Genomic DNA, 23,327 nt, shown 5'->3' on the forward strand with positions numbered 1-23,327 from the left:
TACTTAAGTACTCTCTTGGATGAGATGTAATAAGAGATACCTCTGTAGTTTGTTTATCAAAAGACAAAAGTGTTATAATTTTCCCAGTGATTGTTGTTGCTTTTGTTTACGTGAGAAATCCCCCAGTGGATGGCTTAGCTGTGAATTCGTTTCGCGTAAGTTTTAAAAAATCCTACCGAGTGGTGAGCCAGCCTCCCACTCAGGGGCTTAGCTGCGAATCCATTTCGCCTAAGTTTAAAAAAAATCCTACCGAGTGGAGAGCCAGCCTCCCACTCGGGGGCTTAGCTGCAGTCCAAGTACTCGCCTAAGTTTTAAAAATCCTGCCGAGTGGTGAGCCAGCCTCCCACTCGGGGGCTTAGCTGCAGTCTAAGTACTCGCCTAAGTTTTAAAAATCCTACCGAGTGGTGAGCCAGCCTCCCACTCGGGGGCTTAGCTGCAGTCCAAGTTTTCGCCTAAGTTTTAAAAAATCCTACCGAGTGGTGAGCGATCCTCCCACTCGGAGGCTTAGCTGCAGTCCAAGTACTCGCCTAAGTTTTAAAAATCCTACTGAGTGGTGAGCGATCCTACCACTCGGAGGCTTAGCTGCAGTCCAAGTACTCGCCTAAGTTTTAAAAATCCTACCGAGTGGTGAGCGATCCTCCCACTCGGAGGCTTAGCTGCAATCCAAGTACTCGCCTAAGTTTTAAAAATCCTATCGAGTGGTGAGCGATCCTCCCACTCGGAGGCTTAGCTGCAGTCCAAGTACTTGCATAAGTTTTAAAAATCCTACCGAGTGGTGAGCGATCCTCCCACTCGGAAGCTTAGCTGCAGTCCAAGTACTTGCCTAAGTTTAAAAATCCTACCGAGCGGTGAGCGATCCTCCCACTCGGGGACTTAGTTGCAGTCCAAGTACTCGCCTAAGTATTCTCCACCTCAGAGCTGCATTCCAAGCACAAAGAGTATTCCAGGCAAAAAAAAATTCCAGTCGAAAGCAAACACCAGCATATTCAGAAATAAACCAAGTCTGGATAAACCCCAAGGTCCCAGACGGCAGATCAAAAGTATTCGAGCATCAAGCCCGAAGAAGTTTAACGGTTACACAATCACTCGGCATTCCGAGGCAAATAAAAGTGGAGCATAATATTTTTCGGTCAGGCATCAGGAGAAGGACTGGCTAGGTCAGAGAAACTGTCAAGGTCAATGCTGTCTGCAATGCGAGTCGCGGCGTCAAGGAAGGTGTCCATGAAAGATTGAAACGTATGCTTCCTCATGTTAGCAACCTTGAGCTCCGCCAGCTTGTCTTCTTTGACATCCTTGCGGTGCACTCGAACCAGAGACAGAGCGACGTCAGCACCACAGCGAGCAGATGACTTCTTCCATTCTCGCACGCGTTCAGGGATTTGATTCAGTCGAGCCATCAAAGACTCGAGATCTTGAGACAGCTCCGCCTGAGGCCAAAGACCAGCATCAACCCGAGTCATTGCAGCTTTCAAGCGTGCCAGATAAGCAACCGCGCTGTCCATGCGAGACTCCAACCGCAGCATGTTCATCGCAACATCATCTTTGACTGGACAGTTGATGGGATCGAGACCCGTCTCGACCCGCCCGGTTTCCGCTTCAAAGTCTTGGCAAAGTTTTGCATGATCGAGAGAATTATGAGTCGACGGCACCATTAGACTTGTCAGTCGACAGAAATAAGACAGATTAGTCAATACCTTCAAGTTTCAAGACTAGCTTCGCAGCAAGTTGGCCCAGATAAGACTCTAGCTCGCCATTCTTGGCCTTGAGGCTTCCAAGTTCGTCGGTCAACTTCTCTTTGTTCTTCTTCAGTCGCTCGACCTCCTGATTGGCGTCAGATACAGCAGTCTTCAGCTTGGAGTTTTCTTCTTCTAACTTGCCGACTGAAGCAAGCTTCTTGTCAGCAAGCGATGTCTTCTCGCGCGCCTCCTTCTGTGCTGCGGCAAGATCCAGATCCTTCTTCTTCAGAGCTTCCTTCATTTTCTCTAAAGAAATAACATTCTTCAGGCGAGCTTGGAGTTGGCGGTTTTCACTACATACATCTGCTCGAGTGAAGCCACTCGGTTCAAAGATGGAAAGGAAAAGTGCTAGTGTTGGGATATGGAGCGGTCGATTGGTTACCTCCCATGGCAGCTACTTCATCACGAGCGGTCTTAAGGTTCTTCTTGGCCAGTTCCAGATCAAGGTTGAGGCTGATTTGCTGTTTGTTCATGTCAGAAAGTTGAGCCCCAAGATCACAAGATTTCTGTAGTCACAGCCATATTAGTCGACAGAGATAAAAATAGATAATTATTCTAAGACTACCACCGAATCAAACATTCAACGGCAGTCTCGGGGACTACACCCACTGGGTGCACTTAGCGTGCCCCCACTGATTTCCATACCACAGTTGACGGTCGACTGTCCTTAAAAAAAGACAGATCCAAATTCTCAGACCACAGTCGACTGCCCCCAGTCAACTACGGTCTCGGGGACTACACCCAGTGGGTGCACTCAGCGTGCCCCCACTAGTGCAAAGAATCAGTTCGAACCGACACAAAGAGATATACTATTTCCGAACAACCACATTCCAGTGGGTGGTCAGACAAAAAAACGGTCGATCGAAAAATCAACTAACCTGGACATTGGTTTGCATGGCAGCTCCGGCGTTGAAGGCCACCTGACTGGCCTCATGCACCACCTTCAGCTGCCCCATCACAAGGTTCAGTTGAAGAAGAGCTTCTCTGGCAGCAGCCGGTGGATCGTCCGGAGTCTGATATGCAACAAAAAGTGACGGAGGTAGAGCAATCGAAGTAGCCGCCGAATCTGAAGCATGGAGTGACGTCGGCGCAGTAGGAGCCTGAGCAGCCGATCCCGAGGGACAATCAGTCGACAGAGGAACAACGAAGGTGACGTTGGTTCGAGCCGGGTCTGTCGACCGCTCGACCGTCGCCGCAGGCGTCCCAGTCGACCGAAGAACTTGGGCTTCGGTCGCCTTCCTGCCCGGCTCCTTGTCCTTCCTCCTCCTTCCTCTCAGCGGTACTTCCTCTTCATCATCTGGGAGCACAACAATGTCTCGTGGAGCTGCAATAAACAGAGAGAGCTATAAAGACAACTGACCAATATTCCAGTCGACCAAACAAACTTTGAGTCGGGCAAACTTACTGGCTTTGGAGGTAACAGCGTCATCAGCTTCCTCATCGGCAGGGGTCTTGTCAACATCCATATCAGTCGCAGCCGAGGTCGGGCTATACAGGTCCATCATCCGCTCGGTCAGAACAAGAAAACCGATCGGAACGAGAAAATATGAGAAGAACATTTACCCAGAGGCAACAGGGACGTCCATCTTGATCCTGGGCAAGGTCTTCCGAGCCTTCGAAGGATTAGCTTTGGGCTGCTTGGGGACCGTCTCAGTCAACTCTGGAGTCGGAGACCGAGCGCGCTTGTGAGATGGAGCACTCGACGCCACAGCTTTGCCGCGTCTGCTCACGGGGTCGTGCCGCTGCTTGGATCGACGTTCAGAGCGAGGCGGCGAGTCGGCCACCTCCTCATCGTCAGACTCGTCACTCTCATCATCTTCACCATCAGCTGGGGACTCCCACTCACCGCTCTCCTCGGCGCTGTCCCCGCCCTCTTGGTCTTGCTCCAGGGCTTGTTCACCATTAGGCATCGAGTACATCTCCGTGTAGATCTGCAAAACAAGGAACCGATCATAAGTCAGTCGGAACCTCAATCAGTCGGAAAATATGTTCAAAAATTCAGTTATGACGACCAGACCTTGTCTGGCAGGTTGCTGTCGCTGAAAGGGTCGACTCTCCTGGCACCCCTGGGGTTGTCTTTGTTCCCGGTAATACCTATCAGCCAGTCGGCCACGGTTTTGGCCTCCACTTCCTCCGGATGAATCCGAGCAGTGTCACCAGCCCCGGAGTACATCCACATAGAATGATCGCGAGCTTGGAGGGGTTGGATCCGCCGACAGAGGAACACCTCGAGCAGGTCCATACCAGTGACGCCCTGATTGATCAGTTGGACTACTCTCTCAACTAGCATGCCTGTCTCTGCCTTCTCAGCAGCGGTCACTCGCAAGGAAGATGGAGTTTGGACACGACCAAAAGAAAAAGGGGGAAGTCCGGTCGACTGGCCTGGGGTCGCGATATCCTGACAGTAGAACCAGGTCGACTGCCAACCCCTGACCGATTCAGGAAGAGTCATCGAAGGAAAAGAGCTCCTCTTCCTCTTCTGAATGCCCAGGCCCCCGCACATCTGGATAACATGGGTTTTCTCGTCTTTTGAGTTCACTTTCTTCACGGTTTGGGATCCGATGGTAAAGAGGTGTTTGAAGAGGCCCCAGTGTGGTCGGCACCCCAAAAAATTCTCACACATAGAGACGAACGCAGCAAGGTACGTGATGGGATTGGGAGTAAAGTGATGGAGTTGGGCACTGAAAAAGTTTAAGAAGCCCCGAAAGAAAGGATGTGGTGGAAGCGAGAAACCACGGTCGACATGGGTGGCGAGCAAGACACACTCACCCGGTTGCGGCTGCGGCTCTGATTCCCCCTTCAACAGGCGCGCGGATTCATGGACGATCAGCCCTAACTCGGCCAAATCATCCAGGTCCTCTTGCCGGAGCGAAGATCGGATCCAGTCTCCCTGGATCCAACCTGACGGCAGCCCCGAGCGTGATGAAGACCCCCGATTCATCTTCTTGTTCTTCTCCGCCCCCGTCGCCTTCTTCGCACGCTCTAACGCCGCCGTTTTGTCCTTCCCCATGGCGGCAGAACAGCGGTGTCGAGAGTGGTCGCGCTAGGCGAGGTGGAGACGCGAGAGGAAGAAGAAGGGAAATGAGCACGCACGGTGCGAATGCCTCGGCTTCGCCGCTTTTAAAGGCCTACTTCCGAGTGGCTGACGCATGGGCCCGATCAGTCCTGTCAAATCCCCCCAACAGTTGCACACGTGATACGTGGCGGAAAAGGTGGCGCAGAAATCGAAATGTCCGATTTATCTACTCCACTTACCGCGGGATGCTCCGCCTGGCGCGCTTCCACCCAAATTTCGAATCCCGTGAGATCCAGGATCCTCTGTAACCGATCTCACCAAAGATTCCAATCAGAGATATCACTCGACAGATGTCACTGAACAAACCAGTCGGTGATTTTTGAATCAATCAAGGCGACTGAAACGAAGTCGAAAGTTTCAAACAGTTGTCCTCCACTCGGAGAAGGAGACACGGCAGATCAAGGGCGAGAACCAGGTCAACTACCGTCCTTCTTTTTCACTCAAACCTCGATCCATTCGGGGGCTAATGATGTAGACACAGACCTAGGGTAGGGTAATAGGCCTGACCTATACGCCCCACCTAAAGTCTTGTCCTAAGAACCAAGGAGTTCAAGAGTCAGAAGCAGAGGACCAACAAAGGTGTCGAAGCGAAGTCCACTCGACCTATCAATCACTCGGAGACCTCTCTTACTCAGGTCACTCGACCACCAAACCACTCGGCATATCAGAAGACCTAAAGCCACTCTGTGCAGCAACCGTCAAGCATTCATTCACATACTTAATGCTCATTTGTAGCACCTTAATACATGCGTTACCTGTAACGCCTCCTCTTAATGTATATTGAACCCTGTGTAACGGAGAGAAGCTGGGGTCGTGGCGTACTCTATATAAGCCACCCCCCTCCTCTGGGACAATGGTTCGCACCCGCTGTAACTCACACACGTATAATCCAGTCGACCGCCTCCGGGCTCCGAGACGTAGGGCTGTTACTTCCTCCGAGAAGGGCCTGAACTCGTAAACCTTGTGTGTACAACTCCTCCATAGCTAAGATCTTGCCTCTCCATTCCTACCCCCATATTCTACTGTCAGACTTAGAACCACGACACCGCCCTTGCACACCTGGCTAAACAAAGCCTCCCTGCTGCGTCGTGCGGTAGAGCTCGCATTCAGAGTGTCGCGATTCTTTTGCTTTGCTTTGTGTTGAGAGAGACGGGAGAGAGGCCAGAGTGTCACAGATATACATACGAGAGACAGATGAGAGGGGGAGGGGACGCTGCCTGTGTATTATTGTTAATTTTATTCATATTTATAAATATTTATATCACTGTTGCCATTACGTTTTCATCAGTGTCATTGTTACTGTTGTTGTTGGTACCTTCACGCTGTGAAGCAGAAACATTCTTTTGGTTTTGGCTAGCCATGCCATGGCATATGCCATCTTTCGGTCTTTCATCTTTTGCCTGTTGATTGGGGAAGAAAGGGAACGCTGGGTTGATGCCTTTTGCCATGATTACAAACCACAAGGTTACAAACTGAAAACTTATGCAAATACTCTCTCCGTCTCATAATCCAAAACATTTTTTGACACTATGAGACGAAGGGAGTACTATTTTAATTAAATGAAAATTAACGGGGTTGATTTTCTAAAAGTAAGTTTGCAGTGATTAGTGACACTACTCGTTCATAAATTACTCAACAGCTAGCTAACTGTCTCTGTTAGCTTACCTCACCACAATCACCGTATACCGCCGAAATGGGGCTGTCAGGGCAACAAGCTATGCCAATCGTTTTCATTGTATGTATGCATACGCGCGCATGATAACGAATTCTTACCGCACGGACCGTGGCGGTCGACGATTCTCCTGATTGGTGCTTGTTTCAGATTCGTTAGTGCATCGCCAACGCCGGGCTTGGATCCGCCCGCTCGGTGATCTGAACGTGCTTTTCTTCACAAATCAGAGGCAAATTAGCAAAACTTGCGGGAGTCTGGATCACTGCCACTCTTGCTTTTGACTGTCCTGGCCAGCCAAAAAAAACCTACCTTGTCCACGCACGCTTCTTGCTCGGCGCCAGTTGCCCGCATTTATACCAATGTAGAGCGTCCGCTCCATATTGACGCTGGTCCAGAGCGGCTGCGACCTCTCGCTGGCGCCGGCATTGAAGCGACACGTTGGCCGAGAGAGCGCCGCCCCTGCACGCCCGGCTGAACAAACCTCCTTGCCGCATTCAACCGGCTTCAGACTGCCCTGCCTATCTTCATTGAACGCGTGCTTTCACCGAGAAACCTACTCCGGCCACACACACCCGTCCGCTAGTTGGTCGGCATTAAACACAACGCCACTTGGCTCCTCGGGTCCGCCTCACCACCGACCACTTTGGACGATCCGCTGCTATAGCTTGCCATCGATGTTGGAGCGAAATTTGTGATCGATAGATGCCGCTACTCTTACGTGCCTTGAAGCACTTATAGATACACTTCCCATAACTTGACATTTGTTCCTCAACATCGATGGCCAGATCAAGACCATTTTTCTGCCATGCATCACACAACAAATACAAACACATCACATCACAATTGCATACAAAATGAAAAATCCCACGAAAAATCAATGAAAAAACCAAAAAAAAGATAATTCCATTTACCTCCCAATCATTTCATCGAACACGTTGGAGATGCTGAAAACTGTGGCGACGTGTGATGTCGGCTCGTCCTCGTGTTGTGGTTGGAAGGGATGTCAAGTGGCCCTAGGCGATGCTCGAGGAACCAGTGCCGTCGTGTGAGGGATCGCCGCTGGCACAGCCGCCACCTTCTTCTTCGCTCGGGCCGCAGCGGCGATCATGGATCACACGGCGGCCTCTTCCTGGTGATTTTCTTTGCATGCGGGGGGAGCCTCGGCGGCTATGGTAGGATCCTTGGGCGCTTCCCCGGCGGCCGCGACAGCGGTTTTGTGGTGGCGCAAGGCCTTGGCGGTGGATGACCATCAACTTCTCGCCACCAACAACATGACGCACGATAGGGGGTGACTGCTAGCCTGATGGGAGCTGCGGGAAGGCTGGCGGCAGTAGCGGTCGTGTCAGGGATGCCTTCCTTGGCGACTCGGTGGCCGGTGGTGGTCGCGGCAGGAGGCGACACAACTGTGAAAACTTTTAGATTGGACGGTTAGCATTCACCTCTATCGTGCTTCATGTTGTCGCACGATAGGGGTTCCGCGGTGTTCGTTTTGGTTTTGCGCTAGTGCAGTGCCAAACATACCATTCCTATAGCAACGTTTTGTTTTGGTATGGAAAAAAAAATTGGTAGCCATGCACGTGTTGGTCTTCTATTGGAGCCCGTTTGTTCTAAAATAACATATCTGGAGCCGTTTTTGGGCCCCAGAAATAAAAAATATATTTTTTTGGCTACATCTTTTTGGTCTGCTGAGAAGTCTTTGGCTGCGTTGGCTTCGCTTTGGCTTACGATTGATCGCCGCCGTTGGATCTGGAAGACTGGAATAGAAGGAGGAGGATACGAGTTTTAGAGTCAGCGTGACTTGTCTTCCCCACCTGCCCGCCTCACCAACCGCCGTCCGCCGGCCGATTCGACTCCTCCCGCGAAGCGCCGTCCATCTTCGCCGCCCGTGCCATGTCGCGCCCCGCCGGCAATCCCTCGTACGCCGCCGAGCTCGGCGCTGCCAAGAAGGCCGTCGCCCTCGCCGCCCGCCTATGCCAGGTGCCCTTCCCTGGACCCCAAAATCCCTTCTTCCCATGCTGTGTCGAGGCCCGCGGGGACGCTGCTCGGAGGAGACCGCGCTCGCGCAGCCCCCGCCGGCTGCTGGGCCGTGCCTCGTCTTGCTTGCTTTTCTTCCACCTTCCCTCCGAGATTAACTGGAGAAGCATCGCTGGTTGATGGTCAACGTGGAGAAGTGACCACTTAGAAGTGTAATCAACTCTAGACTTGAAGTATGTTAACGTAGGCAATCTTAGCTATGGTAATGACTAGAGAGAGATATTTGAGTATGTTGATTGCAAACTGCTTGCTTCGCTGTTCATCAGATTGTTGATGCGTTGCTGCAGTTGGAACTTATTGCGTTTTGCCCTGTGACTTCTTCTTCAGACGGTGCAGCAGGAAATTGTGCAATCAGACATCCAATCCAAGGCGGATAAGACTCCTGTGACCGTAGCTGATTATGGTACATGCTCACTCTGTAACTGTTTACCTCCAGGTGCATGTATCTGCTGTTTGATGCTCAATTAGCAGTCCTCATACTCAAACCATAATTCGAGTCAGTCGATGTTTCTTGATTTAACTTACATGGAGATATTAAGATTTCTGAATGACATGGCTCAGTGATGTAAAGAACATTCAGGGTCGTATATATGATCTTCATCAGTTTACATTCACATTTGAAACTAGTTCGTTCTCTCAACTCCCCATTCAGGTGATAATTTTATTTTCATACATGTAGGATCTCAAGTACTGGTAAGTGTTGTGTTAAATATGGAAGTAACTTCTGGTTCCTTTTCTATGGTGGCCGAGGAGGTAAATCACTTGTGTTCCGGTTAAATCATTTATGTGTATAATACATAAGTATTCTACACAACCTGAGTGTTTGTACGTACGCAGGACTCAGAAGACTTGAGAAAGGATGGCGCTGAAGAAATTCTGGAGCGCATTACTGATCTTGTAAACAAAACTCTCGCTGAGGATGGTTCATACAACCTTTTATTATCTAAGGAAGCTATCCTCTCTGCAATTGATACCGGGAAGTCCGAGGGAGGTCCATCTGGCCGACATTGGGTTCTAGATCCAATTGATGGGACTAAAGGGTGAGCTATGGTAACTCCAACCTGCAGATTTCACATTCTGCTAATGCGATAAAAAAAATGTCTGGTTTTTCCGCCAATTGCACTATCTATTGTACAGTAGTTTCTACAACTGCCCTCTTGCTCACCAAAACCAGTGTTGCTGCTTTAATTTGCTGTGCGTTTTTCTAATCATTTATTCGAGGTAGCAGGCACCACTGCCTTCTTTCAAACAACTAGAGTTCTGACCTATGACTCTTCATACAGAAATGAATTCTTTTACCAACAATCTTATTTAACAAGTACAGATGCCAATATTACTACGGAAATTTCCTGAACCAGCTCTATGTAAACTATCCGCTGTTCTTCTTTTGAGATAGCTTGTGAAGCGCGCTAACAACTGATCAGTTAGCTGGCAAGATTGTATACATCTCTCTCATGCCCCATATTTTAACTAAACATTCGAAACAGATTAATCGTGAACACTAATAGCATTGTTTGAAAAGAAAGATATTGCAGTCATTTGATGACACCTCATGTTGTTACTATCTTTGCCTATAATACATTTTGATCTTGGTTTTGTCTTAATAACTTGATTCAGATTCGTGAGAGGAGGCCAATATGCCATTGCACTGGCACTGCTTGATGAAGGCAGGGTTGTCTTGGGTGTGTTGGGATGTCCAAATCTTCCTTTTACATCAGTAAGTAACCTCAGTGGTAGCTCATCAGGAAATCAAACTGGGGCCCTCTTTTCAGCGGCAATCGGTTGTGGTGCTGAAGTACAGTCGTTAGATGGCTCTCCACCACAAAAGGTTATTATCACTTTCAATCTCTTTTATTTGATTTTAATCAGTTAAGACTGTTTGTGCCTACTCTCTCCGTCCGGTGCAAAGTGTACATATAGAGATTTTTGGACAAATTATGAAGTAGAGTAAAAAATGCATTGGAAAGGTGCAAACCACCATCTCTCTCATCTTTAATTACCCAACCTCCAATGAGCTAAGTGCATGTAGAAATTAAGGAGACCATGTGTAGAATGTTATTGGTCTTGATTACAGTGTGATGAGAGAGAAACATTTGTTTCTATTTTAAAGTGCATTGGGAAGATAGAAGTGCACTCTTTTGTGGACAAATTTTAAAACCAAATGTACACTCTTCACCGACGGAGGGAGTATGTGAGTTATTTTCTTTTCTTGTGATTGACTTGCTTCTGGCTAACTTTCATTACAGATTAGTGTTTGTACCATCGACAATCCAGCCAATGCCTCGTTCTTTGAATCCTATGAAGGAGCACACTCGATGCGTGATTTTACTGGCTGTGTAGCGGAGGTTTGATCTTGATTACTCTTTGCTTAGGCTACATCCATTGGAGTAGAAACTAATTCTGTGTTTGAGTGCTAGTAGAAACTTGGTGTCCAAGCTCCTCCAGTCAGAATAGATAGCCAAGCAAAATATGGTGCCCTGGCCCGTGGGGATGGTGCCATTTACTGGCGTTTTCCACACGAGGGTTACAGGGAAACGGTATGGGATCATGCAGCCGGCTCAATTGTCGTCACAGGTAAGAACATTTCTCTGTGTGTTTTTTTTTAAACAACGAACTCAACTGAAGAATACACATTTCTTACTTCCATTTTTCTGATGTTTCCCAGAAGCTGGAGGTGTAGTTAAAGATGCCTCAGGAAACGATCTCGATTTCTCGAAAGGCAGATATCTTGATCGTGACACGGGCATCATTGCTACAAATAAACAGTTGATGCCATCAGTCCTGAAGTCTGTCCAGGAGGCAATCAAGGAGAAAAAACAGGCCTCTTCCCCATTGTAGAAGGTTCTTGAACCTTCCCTGTTGTAGAAGTTGGATTGGTCCAAAATAATGATTGCTATGCTACTCCTTGTTCATTTATTCACACTGTTTATGTGTAACTGACCTTTTGTTGGAAGTAAATACAACCCTTGTTATACAATATCTGTACATATCCAAGGAGTGGCTGATAGGCAGCCATGCCCTGAAAGAAACTGAATAAAGATAGAAATTTCCTGCGGTTATAAATATCTTAGCATGGCTTTTGTTCAACATAAATGTGAGCAATAATACAGTACATCAACTTTTTCTTTTCTTTTTGTGAGCAACAACCAGTCTCTTGTGTTATTTCCTTCAAATCAAACTTGCATTGTGAGAGTTTTAACTTGAGAAACCAAGGCTTGTGTTAGAGTACTATATATATGCGGGAGGAGCCGCATGAGCAAGATGGGATCTTGAGGTAGAAGGAGAAACACTACAGGGCTCCTTACCTTGACTCGGACTCGAAATTGCCGAGGGCCAACGCCCTAGCCGCCGCCGCTGCCATACGCGTCAAGGCCATTGACCGTGCTTGGCGCCGCTCGGTGCTCCCTACACCGCGCCAGCCGCTGGAGGTGAGGAGGAGAGGAGGCAGCCCCTCTCGGTGGTGGCTGCAACGGCCCATACGCTCCACTGGTGAATGAGGCCTTGCCGCTCATCACCGTGGAGAGGTGGCGACCGCACGCGGGGCAAGCAAGTAGGGGAGGAGGGATGCGACGCTCGAGGCGTACGGGGGATTGGTGGATAGGGTTGGCCAATCCCACCGCATGTTCCTACCCACCCTCCTGCGGCTTTGTTCGGTTACACCCTGTCGCAGGGGGATTGAAGTGGTTTTGGCAGGGATTTGACTTGTATAGGATTTAATCCCTGCCAAACCCCTTCAAAACCATGCCAACCGAACACAGCCTGCGGGAATTGGTCAATCCCACGTCGCCCACCCTCGCTGCAGTCAAATTGTTTTTCACACAAGGGGTGGGGGTGGGGGTGTTAAAAGTATGCATGTTTGGAGTGCCAATAAGAAAAATTCTTCTAATTATGTCCGCCCCTGCCACACACACAGAGCACGCACACCGCCAAAGCTGGGCCTGCGGGAGATGGAGGCCCACCTGTCATCCACCTGAGCACGAAAGAGCAGTGTGGGAAAAAACAAGCGGTTCGATTTTTTGACAGGGCGGTGAAAAAGCTCCAGCAAGGCAGATCGACCGAACGAGATTGAAACCGTGCCGGAGATAGCTCGTATGGGCGGGTAGCATAGCTGGTTTTACAGGAGAGATGTTTTGCAGAATACAGTGACCAGATACGGAGCTGATATATAAGCATTATATTGTGGTTAGCTAGCACCAATGTAATTTAGCCAGCACTTTATTGGATAGTCCACATCACTGTTTATAAGTACAAGAATGGCGCTAAATAATAAAGCTAACAACAATGGATTTTTGTTCTAGCTTCACCCCAGATAGTGATCAAACTAAACCTTAGAGCCAAGTTTAATGACCATGGATGTGTTTTACTCAGTTCCACCGTCATGCTCACAGAAACAGGTGTGACATTTTCCAACGGATGAAGTAGCATGACCCCTGAAGATAGCTTAATCTACCATTAAGTACAAAGTGCAATTACGGCATTGCCAACAAAGTGCTGATATGTTGGTGGATGTTGAGTTGTTGACATACTAGTCATTTCGACAGAGTGCTTCTCCACCAACTCATGAGCATATATCATCTTGTTCTTGGCTTGGGGCTGCATTTGTTCGTGTCTTTCCCGGATATGGCAGCCGTGGTCGCGGCTACAACAGCTGCAGCTGCTGCACCGACCTTGAAGCCTTTCATGGCCCCCGCGTACTTCATAAATGTCACTATCGCCGCCGTCTTTTGTCCGAAATCCATGGTATATTCCTGGAGCAGTTGAGCAAATTCAACATAGATTAAACTCAATCATTGCACTTATGAAAACAGAAAAATTAGAAGCCAAATGTGCCAAGTGTGCACATGTACATTAGAGTGATATTATATCGATGTCACCAAAAAAAATGTCAAGTCATTGTGATTATCATAAGTTTTCAACAAATATAAAAATAAATCAGCAGTGAATAACACTTCAATAATTTGAGCTTTGTCAGAACTTAGGACATAATGATTCCTTACTAGAATATGTAGTTTGTTGTTTGCAATGTGTAAACTGAAGTATTTTTCTTTGCCAAAACCGGCAATGAGAAACAAAAGAGGGGGGACGGGGGCAAAACTCACCCAACACGCTACCCAAGCCAAAAAGACCATCTGGTCGTGACTGAGACAACACATGCAAGCACAAACTCAATAATGCACGCCGCTACATCGAAGTTGCACACGATATCACTAATCGTCATCAACTATTGCGCCTGTGACCTGACAATTTCGACTTCACCGCAACTAAGGTTTAACAGTGAAACCACAAGCATTTCTGACGGGTACCATCAAGCAAGGCAACAAGCCAACAAGGGAGCTCTAAACATTGTACCGCAGCTAAGACTGTTTCGTCGCCACCAAGTCGCCAAACCATAGGAGTAAACTGAATTGAAATTTTAAGCCATGGCAAACCGACATCGTACGGTTTTGCTGCCACTGAGAAACTAGCTAAGACAACTTATCAAAAAACTGCAGCTCGAATGCCATGGGGTCATCCCAGTGCTCGGTCATTATATAGACGTGCTTATAAAAATAAACCACTTTTTTCTTCAACGCAAATGTTTTTTTTTGAGGGGCCAAATGCTTATTTCTATGCCAAGGTGCCTAATAAAGTACTGCTCTACAAATGAACAGCGGTGCTTAAGAAAAAAACAAAGACCTCTTAAACAACTTGCAGCTCTGCATAGCAAACTAGAAACTGCAGCTCTGCCGCATGGCAAAGTAGAAATTGCAGGGCTCGTCAACCTTGAAAGTTGAAAGTCTCCCTTCTTGCTCAAAGTCGATTGCCGCCAAAGATGCTAAATCCACCCGAGTCGTGGAGTTAAAATCCAGGCTTATAAAGTGAGCTGAGCCAACGGAATAGATCGAGATCGAGAGGATGGTCTGCTGGATCCAGCGTAAAAAAGGAAACGATATCTTAGCACTGGCTAGAGCAGAGTCTTACTTGGGATTTAACGAATAAAAGCAGCTGCCGGCTTGAGGGAGACAAAGAGGCACGGGCTAGAAATCTGAGGCGGTTGCTCCGGCCGGCCCTTGGACGGCGTCGCCTTCAACCTTGCGAGCTCGAGACTTCGAGAGCAGGAGGAGACCCGGAGACTGAGCAAGTCAACAAGATCTGCGACACTGGGAGAGCAGTGCCACTAGGAGAGGTTGTTGGAGGCAAGTGTGTGCTTGTGCGCGAGGGGAGGCTCAGGCCCGAAGGTATGGGCCCTGTTGAAACTAATAAGGCCCAGGAACCAAAGGAAGAAAAAGAACACATAGCGCAAAATACCGAGATCTCGGGGAGCTCCTAGGAGCCCCTATTTGTCGCGCTTTGCGTCAAATTGGCGGCCTGACGAAAACGCGCGTGACCCAGGAATTGAACCTGGGACCAACTGCATACTACTCCCTCCGTTCGGAATTACTTGTCTCGAAAATGGATGTATCTAGTACTAAAATACATCTAGATATATCCATTTTTGCGACAAGTAATGCCGAACGGAGGGAGTATAATGCACTACTAGCCACCCAGGCTAACAAGTACTGACGTTAATAAAACAGTGTGTTTCTTAAAGAAATAACCATAGATGTGGAACCAGAATGATATATTTTACTTAAATAACTAACCATAGATGTGTGTTTTTATTTTGATGATTTTATTTAAAAAAACTGAGTGTTCTATGAAAGCAAACACTTTTCAAATTGGCGAATTCCTTTAAAAAAACTGATTTTTTAAAGCAGGAAATTCAACTTGCGACAAAACTTGAGAAAACACAATGAAATTTTGAAAATTCTGAATATATTTTAGTTTTCAACAAAAATATGACGCATGTGATCAATTTTTCTAAATTGTGAACAAATTTTGAAACATGAATAAATTTCAAATTTATGAACAAAATTATAAAAAGGAAATATTATTCGAATGTGTGAACAAATTTTGGAACTGTGAACATTTTTCAAAATTGCGAAAAAAAATTGAAACATGAAAATTTTCAAAATCCTGAACAAAATTATGAAATTGTGAACATTTTCTCGAATTCTGAACAAATTTTGAAACCGTATTTATTTATATTATTCGAATCTGTGAACAAATTTTGAAACTGAACATTTTTCAAAATTGCGAACAAATTTTGAAACATGAAAATTTTCAAAATCTTGAACAAAATTATGAAATTGTGAACATTTTTTCGAATTCTGAACAAATTTTGAAACCGTATTTTTTATATTATTCGAATCTGTGAACAAATTTTGAAACTGTGAACATTTTTCAAAATTGCGAACAAATTTTGAAACATGAAAATTTTCAAAATCTTGAACAAAATTATGAAATTGTGAACATTTTTTCGAATTCTGAACAAATTTTGAAACCGTATTTTTTTATATTATTCGAATCTGTGAACAAATTTTGAAACTGTGAACATTTTTCAAAATTGCGAACAAATTTTGAAACACGAAAATTTTCAAAATCTTGAACAAAATTATGAAATTGTGAAATTTTTTTCCAATTCTGAACAAATTTTGAAACCGTATTTTTTTATATTATTCGAATCTGTGAACAAATTTTGAAACTGTGAACATTTTTAAAAATTGCGAACAAATTTTGAAACAAGAAAATTTTCAAAATCTTGAACAAAATTATGAAATTGTGAACATTTTTTCGAATTCTGAACAAATTTTGAAACCGTATTTTTTATATTATTCGAATCTGTGAACAAATTTTGAAACTGTGAACATTTTTCAAAATTGCGAACAAATTTTGAAACATGAAAATTATCAAAATCTTGAACAAAATTATGAAATTGTGAACATTTTTTCGAATTCTGAACAAATTTTGAAACCGTATTTTTTTATATTATTCGAATCTGTGAACAAATTTTGAAACTGTGACCATTTTTCAAAATTGCGAACAAATTTTGAAACATGAAAAATTTCAAAATCTTGAACAAAATTATGATATTGTGAACATTTTTTCGAATTCTGAACAAATTTTGAAACCGTATTTTTTTATATTATTCAAATCTGTGAACAAATTTTGAAACTGTGAACATTTTTCAAAATTGCGAACAAATTTTGAAACATGAAAATTTTCAAAATCTTGAACAAAATTATGAAATTGTGAACATTTTTTTCGAATTCTGAACAAATTTTGAAACCGTATTTTTTTATACTATTCGAATCTGTGAACAAATTTTGAAACTGTGAACATTTTTCAAAATTGCGAACAAATTTTGAAACATGAAAATTTTCAAAATCTTGAACAAAATTATGAAATCGTGAACATTTTTTCGAATTCTGAACAAATTTTGAGACCGTATTTTTTGGTATCGTTTGAATCTGTGAACAAATTTTGAAACTGTGAACATTTTTCAAAATTGCGAACAAATTTTGAAACATGAAAGAGCAAAATTATGAAATTGTGAACATTTTTTCGAATTCTGAACAAATTTTGAAACCGAATTTTTTTATATTATTCGAATCTGTGAACAAATTTTGAAACTGTGAACATTTTTCAAAATTGCGAACAAATTTTGAAACATGAAAATTTTCAAAATCTAGAACAAAATTATGAAATTATGAACATTTTTTCGAATTCTGAACAAATTTTGAAACCGTATTTTTTTATATTATTCGAATCTGTGAACAAATTTTGAAACTGTGAACATTTTTCAAAATTGTGAACAAATTTTGAAACATGAAAATTTTCAAAATCTTGAACAAAATTATGAAATTGTGAACATTTTTTCGAATTCTGAGCAAATTTTGAAACCGTATTTTTTTATATTGTGAACAAATTTATAAACATGAATAAATTTCAAATTCGTGAACAAAATTATAAAATAGTGAACATTTTTCGAATCAGCGAACAAATTTATAAAATCATGAACATTTTTGAATTGTCAATAAATTTTCGATAATGAATAAATTTCAAATTCATGAACAAAAATATAAAAACGTGAACATTTTTTTGAATCTGTGAACAAATTTTGAAACTGCGAACATTTTAAAAATTGCGAACAAATTTTGAAACATGAACAAATTTCAAAATCGTGAACTAAATTATAAAATTGTGAACATTTTTCGCATTCTGAACAAATTTTGAAACAGTAATTTTTTATATTTTGAACAAATTTTAAAAAATGAATAAAATTGTCAACATTTTTCGAATCAGCGAACAAAATTTGAAAACCATGAACATTTTTGAATTGTGAACAAATTTTGGAACATGAACAAATTTCAAATTCATGAACAAAACTATAAAATTGTGAACATTTTTCGTTAAATCGCGAACATTTTTTGAATTGTGGACAAATTTTTAATTATGACGCAATTTAAAAATTCATGAACAAAATTATAAAATTGTGAACATTTTTCAAATTGTGAACAAATATTAAAACCGTAATTTTTTATGAAATGTGAACAAATTTTGAAATGTGAACATTTTTTGAATTATGCACAAACTTTGAATCTGTGATTTTTTTGAATTGTGCACAAATTTTAAATTAATATAAAAACGAAATAGAAACAAAAAAGAAAACAGAAATGGGAAAATGGGAGAAAATAAAATAGAAAATAGAAAAAACAGAATAAAGAAACAAAAGAAAAAACAGAAAAAGGTAAATAAGAGAAAAGAAGAGAAAAAAATAGAAAAAGGGAATAAAGAAAAAACCAATTCAAGGAATCTTCTAGAAGTTTCCCAAAACCAGAAGAAACCAGCAGAGAACCTTGACAAGGTTCGCAAAACCAGGCGCGTTTGAACGGTTAAACGGGCCGGCCCGCTGCGTTGCTGCTCGGTCGCTCGCCTGTGCGAAGCGCCGGCAGTTTGAAGCAGCAAGCGGCAAATAGTATTTTCCCTCCTAACCGGCGCGGCGCTCTCAGCGCCGGTTTCTCGTACTGGCGCCCGAAGGGGTTGCGAGTGGGCCAGCCCAGCGAAATACAATAGTTAGGACGAAAAAAGCGACAAAAAACAACCCCAGAAAGGAAACACACCTGATGGACTTGGACCCCACGTCACAAGATACGGGAGCTGCCCACAAGGGTGGGGGGCGCGCCCCCCTGCCTCGTGGGGCCCCAGTGGCTCCCCTGACGTACCTCCTGCACCCATATATACCTACGTGACCTAAAACTTCCAGAACGGATAATAGATCGGAAGTTCCGCCGCCAGAAGCCTCCATAGCCACCGAAAACCAATCTAGACCCGTTCCGACACCCTGCCGGAGGGGGCAATCCTTCTCCGGTGGCCATCTTCATCATCTCGGTGCTCTCCATGACGAGGAGGGAGTAGTTCTCCCTCGGGGCTGAGGGTATGTACCAGTAGCTATGTGTTTGATCTCTCTCTCTCTCTCTCTCTCTCTCTCTCTCTCTCTCTCTCTCTCTCTCTCTCTCTCTCGTGTTCTTGATTTGGCACGATCTTGATGTATCGCGAGCTTTGCTATTATAGTTGGATCTTATGTTTCTCCTCCCCCTCTACTCTCTTGTAATGAATTGAGTTTCCCCTTTGGAGTTATCTTATCGGATTGAGTCTTTAAAGATTTGAGAACACTTGATGTATGTCTTGCCGTGGATATCTGTAGTGACAATGGGATATCACGTTATTCACTTGATGTATGTTTTGGTGATCAACTTGCGGGTTCCGCCCATGAACCTATGCATAGGGGTTGGCACACGTTTTCGTCGTGATTCTCCGGTAGAACTTTGGGGCACTCTTTGAGGTCCTTTGTGTTGGTTGAATAGATGAATCTGAGATTGTGTGATGCATATCGTATAATCATGCCCATGGATACTTGAGGTGACATTGGAGTATCTAGGTGATATTAGGGTTTTGATCGATTTGTGTCTTAAGGTGTTATTCTAGTACGAACTCTAGGGCTGTTTGTGACACTTATAGGAATAGCCCAACGGATTGATTGGAAAGAATAACTTTGAGGTGGTTTCATACCCTACCATAATCTCTTCGTTCGTTCTCCGCTATTAGTGACTTTAGAGTGACTCTTTGTTGCATGTTGAGGGATAGTTATGTGATCCAATTATGTTATCATTGTTGAGGGAACTTACACTAGTGAAAGTATGAACCCTAGGCCTTGTTTCAACACATTGCAATACCGTTTACGCTCACTTTTATCACTTCCTACCTTGCTGTTTTTATTATTTCAGATTACAAAAACTATTATCTACTATCCATATTGCACTTATATCACCATCTCTTCGCCGAACTAGTGCACCTATACAATTTACCATTGTATTGGGTGTGTTGGGGACACAAGAGACCCTTTGTTATTTGGTTGCAGGGTTGCTTGAGAGAGACCATCTTCATCCTACGCCTCCTACGGATTGATAAACCTTAAGTCATCCACTTGAGGGAAATTTGCTATTGTCCTACAAACCTAAGCACTTGGAGGCCCAACAACGTCTACAAGAAGAAGGTTGTTAGTAGACATCAAGGTCTTTTCTGGCGCCGTTGCCGGGGAGGTTAGCGCTTGAAGGTATATCTTTAGATCTTGCAATCGAGTCTTTTAGTTTCTTGTTTTATCACTAGTTTAGTTTATAAAAGAAAACTATAAAAAAATAGAATTGAGTCTGTCTCATACGCTTCACCTTTTTAATATCTTTCGTGGGTATGATGGAAAGGATAATTGTTCTCAAGTGCTAGAAGAAGAAATCTATAAAATGTTTGGCACTAAATATTTGAACGATAAGCATGATTGCAATGTTGTTAGTATGAATTCCTTGAATATCCATGATGCTAATGATATGCAAAGTCACAAGCTTGGGGAAGCTACGTTTGATGAAGATGATATTTTTTGTCCCCCAAGTTTTGATGAGCAAATTTATTATAATGAAAGCATGCCTCCTATCTATGATGATTATTGTGATGACACGTATGCTTTAAACAATAATAATAACAATGAAACTTGTCATCTTGATTTCAATTTTCAATCTTATGATAGTTACTTTGTTGAGTTTGCTCCCACTACTATTAATGAGAAGAATTTTGCTTGTGTGGAGAGTGATAAAATTTCTATGCTTATGCATCATGAAAATAATGCTTTAGGTGCTGGTTATATTGTTGAATTCATTCATGATGCTACTGAAAATTATTATGAGGGAGGAATATATGCTTGTAGGAGTTGCAATAATATCAAGTTTCCTCTCTATGTGCTTAAAGTTTTGAAGTTATGCTTGTTTTACCTTCCTATGCAAGTTGATTCTTGTTCCCATAAGTTGTTTGCTCAGAAAATCCCTATGCATAGGAAGTGGGTTAGGCTTAAATGTGCTAGTCATATTCTTCATGATGCTCTCTTTGTGTTACAATTCTTATCCTTTATGTGAGCATCTTTGAAATCATCATGCCTAGCTAGGGGCATTAAACGATAGCGCTTGTTGGGAGGCAACCCAACTTTATTTTTGTTCCTTACTTTTTGTCCCTGTTTAATAATATATAATCCATCTAGCCTCTGTTTAGATGTGGTTTTTGTTGAAAATATGCCCTAGAGGCAATAATAAAATGGTTATTATTATATTTCTTTGTTCATGATAATTGTCTATTATTCATGCTATAATTGTGTTATCAGGAAATCGTAATACATGTGTGAATACATAGACCACAACACGCCCCTAGTGAGCCTCTAGTTGACTAGCTCATTGATCAAAAGATAGTCATGGTTTCCTGACTATGGACATTGGATGTCATTGATAACGGGATCACATCATTAGGAGAATGATGTGATGGACAAGACCCAATCCTAAGCATAGCTCAAAGATCGTGTAGTTCGTTTGCTGTAGCTTTTCCGAATGTCAAGTATCATTTCCTTAGACCATGAGATTGTGCAACTCCCGGATACCGTAGGAGTGCTTTGGGTGTGCCAAACGTCACAACGTAACTGGGTGACTATAAAGGTACACTACAGGTATCTCCGAAAGTGTCTGTTGGGTTGGCACGAATCGAGACTGGGATTTGTCACTCCGTATGACGGAGAGGTATCTCTGGGCCCACTCGGTAATGCATCATCATAATGAGCTCAATGTGACCAAGTGGTTGATCACGGGATCATGCATTACGGTACGAGTAAAGTGACTTGCTGGTAACGAGATTGAACGAGGTATTGGGATACCGACGATCGAGTCTCGGGCAAGTAACGTACCGATTGACAAAGGGAATTGTATACGGATTGATTGAATCCTCGACATCGTGGTTCATCCGATGAGATCATCGAGGAGCATGTGGGATCCAACATGGGTATCCAGATCCCGCTGTTGGTTATTGATCGGAGAGTCGTCTCGGTCATGTCTGCGTGTCTCCCGAACCCGTAGGGTCTACACACTTAAGGTTCGATGACGCTAGGGTTGTAGAGATATTAGTATGCAGTAACCCGAAAGTTGTTCGGAGTCCCGGATGAGATTTCGGATGTCACGAGGAGTTCCGGAATGGTCCGAAGGTAAAGATTTATATATAAGAAGTCCAATTTCGGCCATCGGGAAGGTTTCGGGGGTCGCCGGTATTGTACCGGGACCACCGAAAGGGTCCCGGGGGTCCACCGGGTGGGGCCCGGGGGTCCACCGGGTGGGGCCACCTATCCCGGAGGGCCCCATGGGCTGAAGTGGGAGGGGAAGCAGCCCCTGATGGGCTGGTGCGCCCCCCTTGGGCCTCCCCTACGCCTAGGGTTGGGAAACCCTAGGGGTGGGGGCGCCTCCCACTTGGCTTGGGGGGAAGCCACCCCTTGGCCGCCGCCTCCTTGGAGATCCATATCCTAGGGCCGGCGCCCCCCAAGGCCCCTATATAAAGAGGGGGGAGGGAGGGCAGCCGCACACCCTTGCTCTTGGCGCCTCCCTCTCCCTCCATAACACCTCTCCTCCCCGCTTGCGCTTGGCGAAGCCCTGCCGGGATCCTGCTGCATCCACCACCACGCCGTCGTGCTGCTGGATCTTCATCAACCCCTCCTTTCCCCTTGCTGGATCAAGTTGGAGGAGACTTCTTCCCAACTGTACGTGTGTTGAACGCGGAGGTGCTATCCGTTCGGCACTTGGTCATCGGTGATTTGGATCACGACGAGTATGACTCCATCAACCCCGTTCTCTTGAACGCTTCCATGCGCGATCTACAAGGGTATGTAGATGCACTCCTCTCTCCCTCATTGCTAGATGACTCCATAGATTGATCTTGGTGATGCGTAGAAAATTTTAAAATTCTGCTACGCTCCCCAACAGTGGCATCATGAGCTAGGTCTATGCGTAGTTTCTATGCACGAGTAGAACACAAAGCAGTTGTGGGCGTCGATATTGTCAATTATCTTGCCGTTACTAGTCTTATCTTGATTCGGCGGCATTGTGGGATGAAGCGGCCCAGACCGACCTTACACGTACGCTTACGTGAGACTGGTTCCATCAACTGACATGCACTAGTTGCATAAGGTGGCTGGCGGGTGTCTGTCTCTCCCACTTTAGTCGGATCGGATTCGATGAACAGGGTCCTTATGAAGGGTAAATAAAATTGACAATTCACGTTGTGGTTTTGGCGTAGGTAAGAAACATTCTTGCTAGAAACCTATAGCAGCCACGTAAAAACTTGCAACAACAATTAGAGGACGTCTAACTTGTTTTTGCAGCAAGTGTTTTGTGATGTGATATGGCCAAAAGGATGTGATGAATGATATATGTGATGTATGAGATTGATCATGTTCTTGTAATAGGAATCACGACTTGCATGTCGATGAGTATGACAACCGGCATGAGCCATAGGAGTTGTCTTTATTTATTTATGACATGCGTGTCAACATAAACGTCATGTAATTACTTTACTTTATTGCTAAAGCGTTAGC

General features: G+C 44.3%; 1 protein-coding gene and 1 long non-coding RNA gene across 2 annotated transcripts; one reads left to right on the plus strand and one right to left on the minus strand.

Moving 5' to 3' along the window:
* Positions 1 to 8,236: 8,236 nt before the first annotated feature.
* On the plus strand, positions 8,237 to 11,583 carry LOC123152343 (3'(2'),5'-bisphosphate nucleotidase). Its single transcript, XM_044571917.1, has 8 exons — positions 8,237 to 8,461; positions 8,846 to 8,921; positions 9,198 to 9,271; positions 9,356 to 9,558; positions 10,136 to 10,346; positions 10,765 to 10,863; positions 10,939 to 11,092; positions 11,184 to 11,583. The coding sequence occupies exons 1-8, from the start codon at positions 8,375 to 8,377 to the stop codon at positions 11,354 to 11,356; spliced, it is 1,077 nt and encodes a 358-aa protein (XP_044427852.1). The 5' UTR covers positions 8,237 to 8,374; the 3' UTR covers positions 11,357 to 11,583.
* Positions 11,584 to 12,715: 1,132 nt separating this feature from the next.
* LOC123150482 (uncharacterized) lies at positions 12,716 to 14,706 on the minus strand. The gene is made up of 2 exons (XR_006475118.1): positions 14,480 to 14,706; positions 12,716 to 13,266 (listed from the first exon to the last, which is right to left on the minus strand). It is a non-coding gene; the product is annotated as an uncharacterized lncRNA (long non-coding RNA).
* Positions 14,707 to 23,327: the final 8,621 nt, after the last annotated feature.

This window comes from Triticum aestivum, chromosome 7A, assembly GCF_018294505.1.
Source record: "Triticum aestivum cultivar Chinese Spring chromosome 7A, IWGSC CS RefSeq v2.1, whole genome shotgun sequence".
Classification (NCBI taxonomy): Eukaryota; Viridiplantae; Streptophyta; class Magnoliopsida; order Poales; family Poaceae; genus Triticum; species Triticum aestivum.

Excerpts from the sequence above, each read along its gene's own strand:
- LOC123152343 (XM_044571917.1), top strand. The coding sequence starts at position 8,375 with ATGTCGCGCCCCGCCGGCAATCCCTCGTACGCCGCCGAGCTCGGCGCT. Across the intron at positions 10,864-10,938 it reads TTACTGGCTGTGTAGCGGAG|AAACTTGGTGTCCAAGCTCC; the intron begins GTTTGATCTTGA and ends GAGTGCTAGTAG. Across the intron at positions 11,093-11,183 it reads CGGCTCAATTGTCGTCACAG|AAGCTGGAGGTGTAGTTAAA; the intron begins GTAAGAACATTT and ends GATGTTTCCCAG.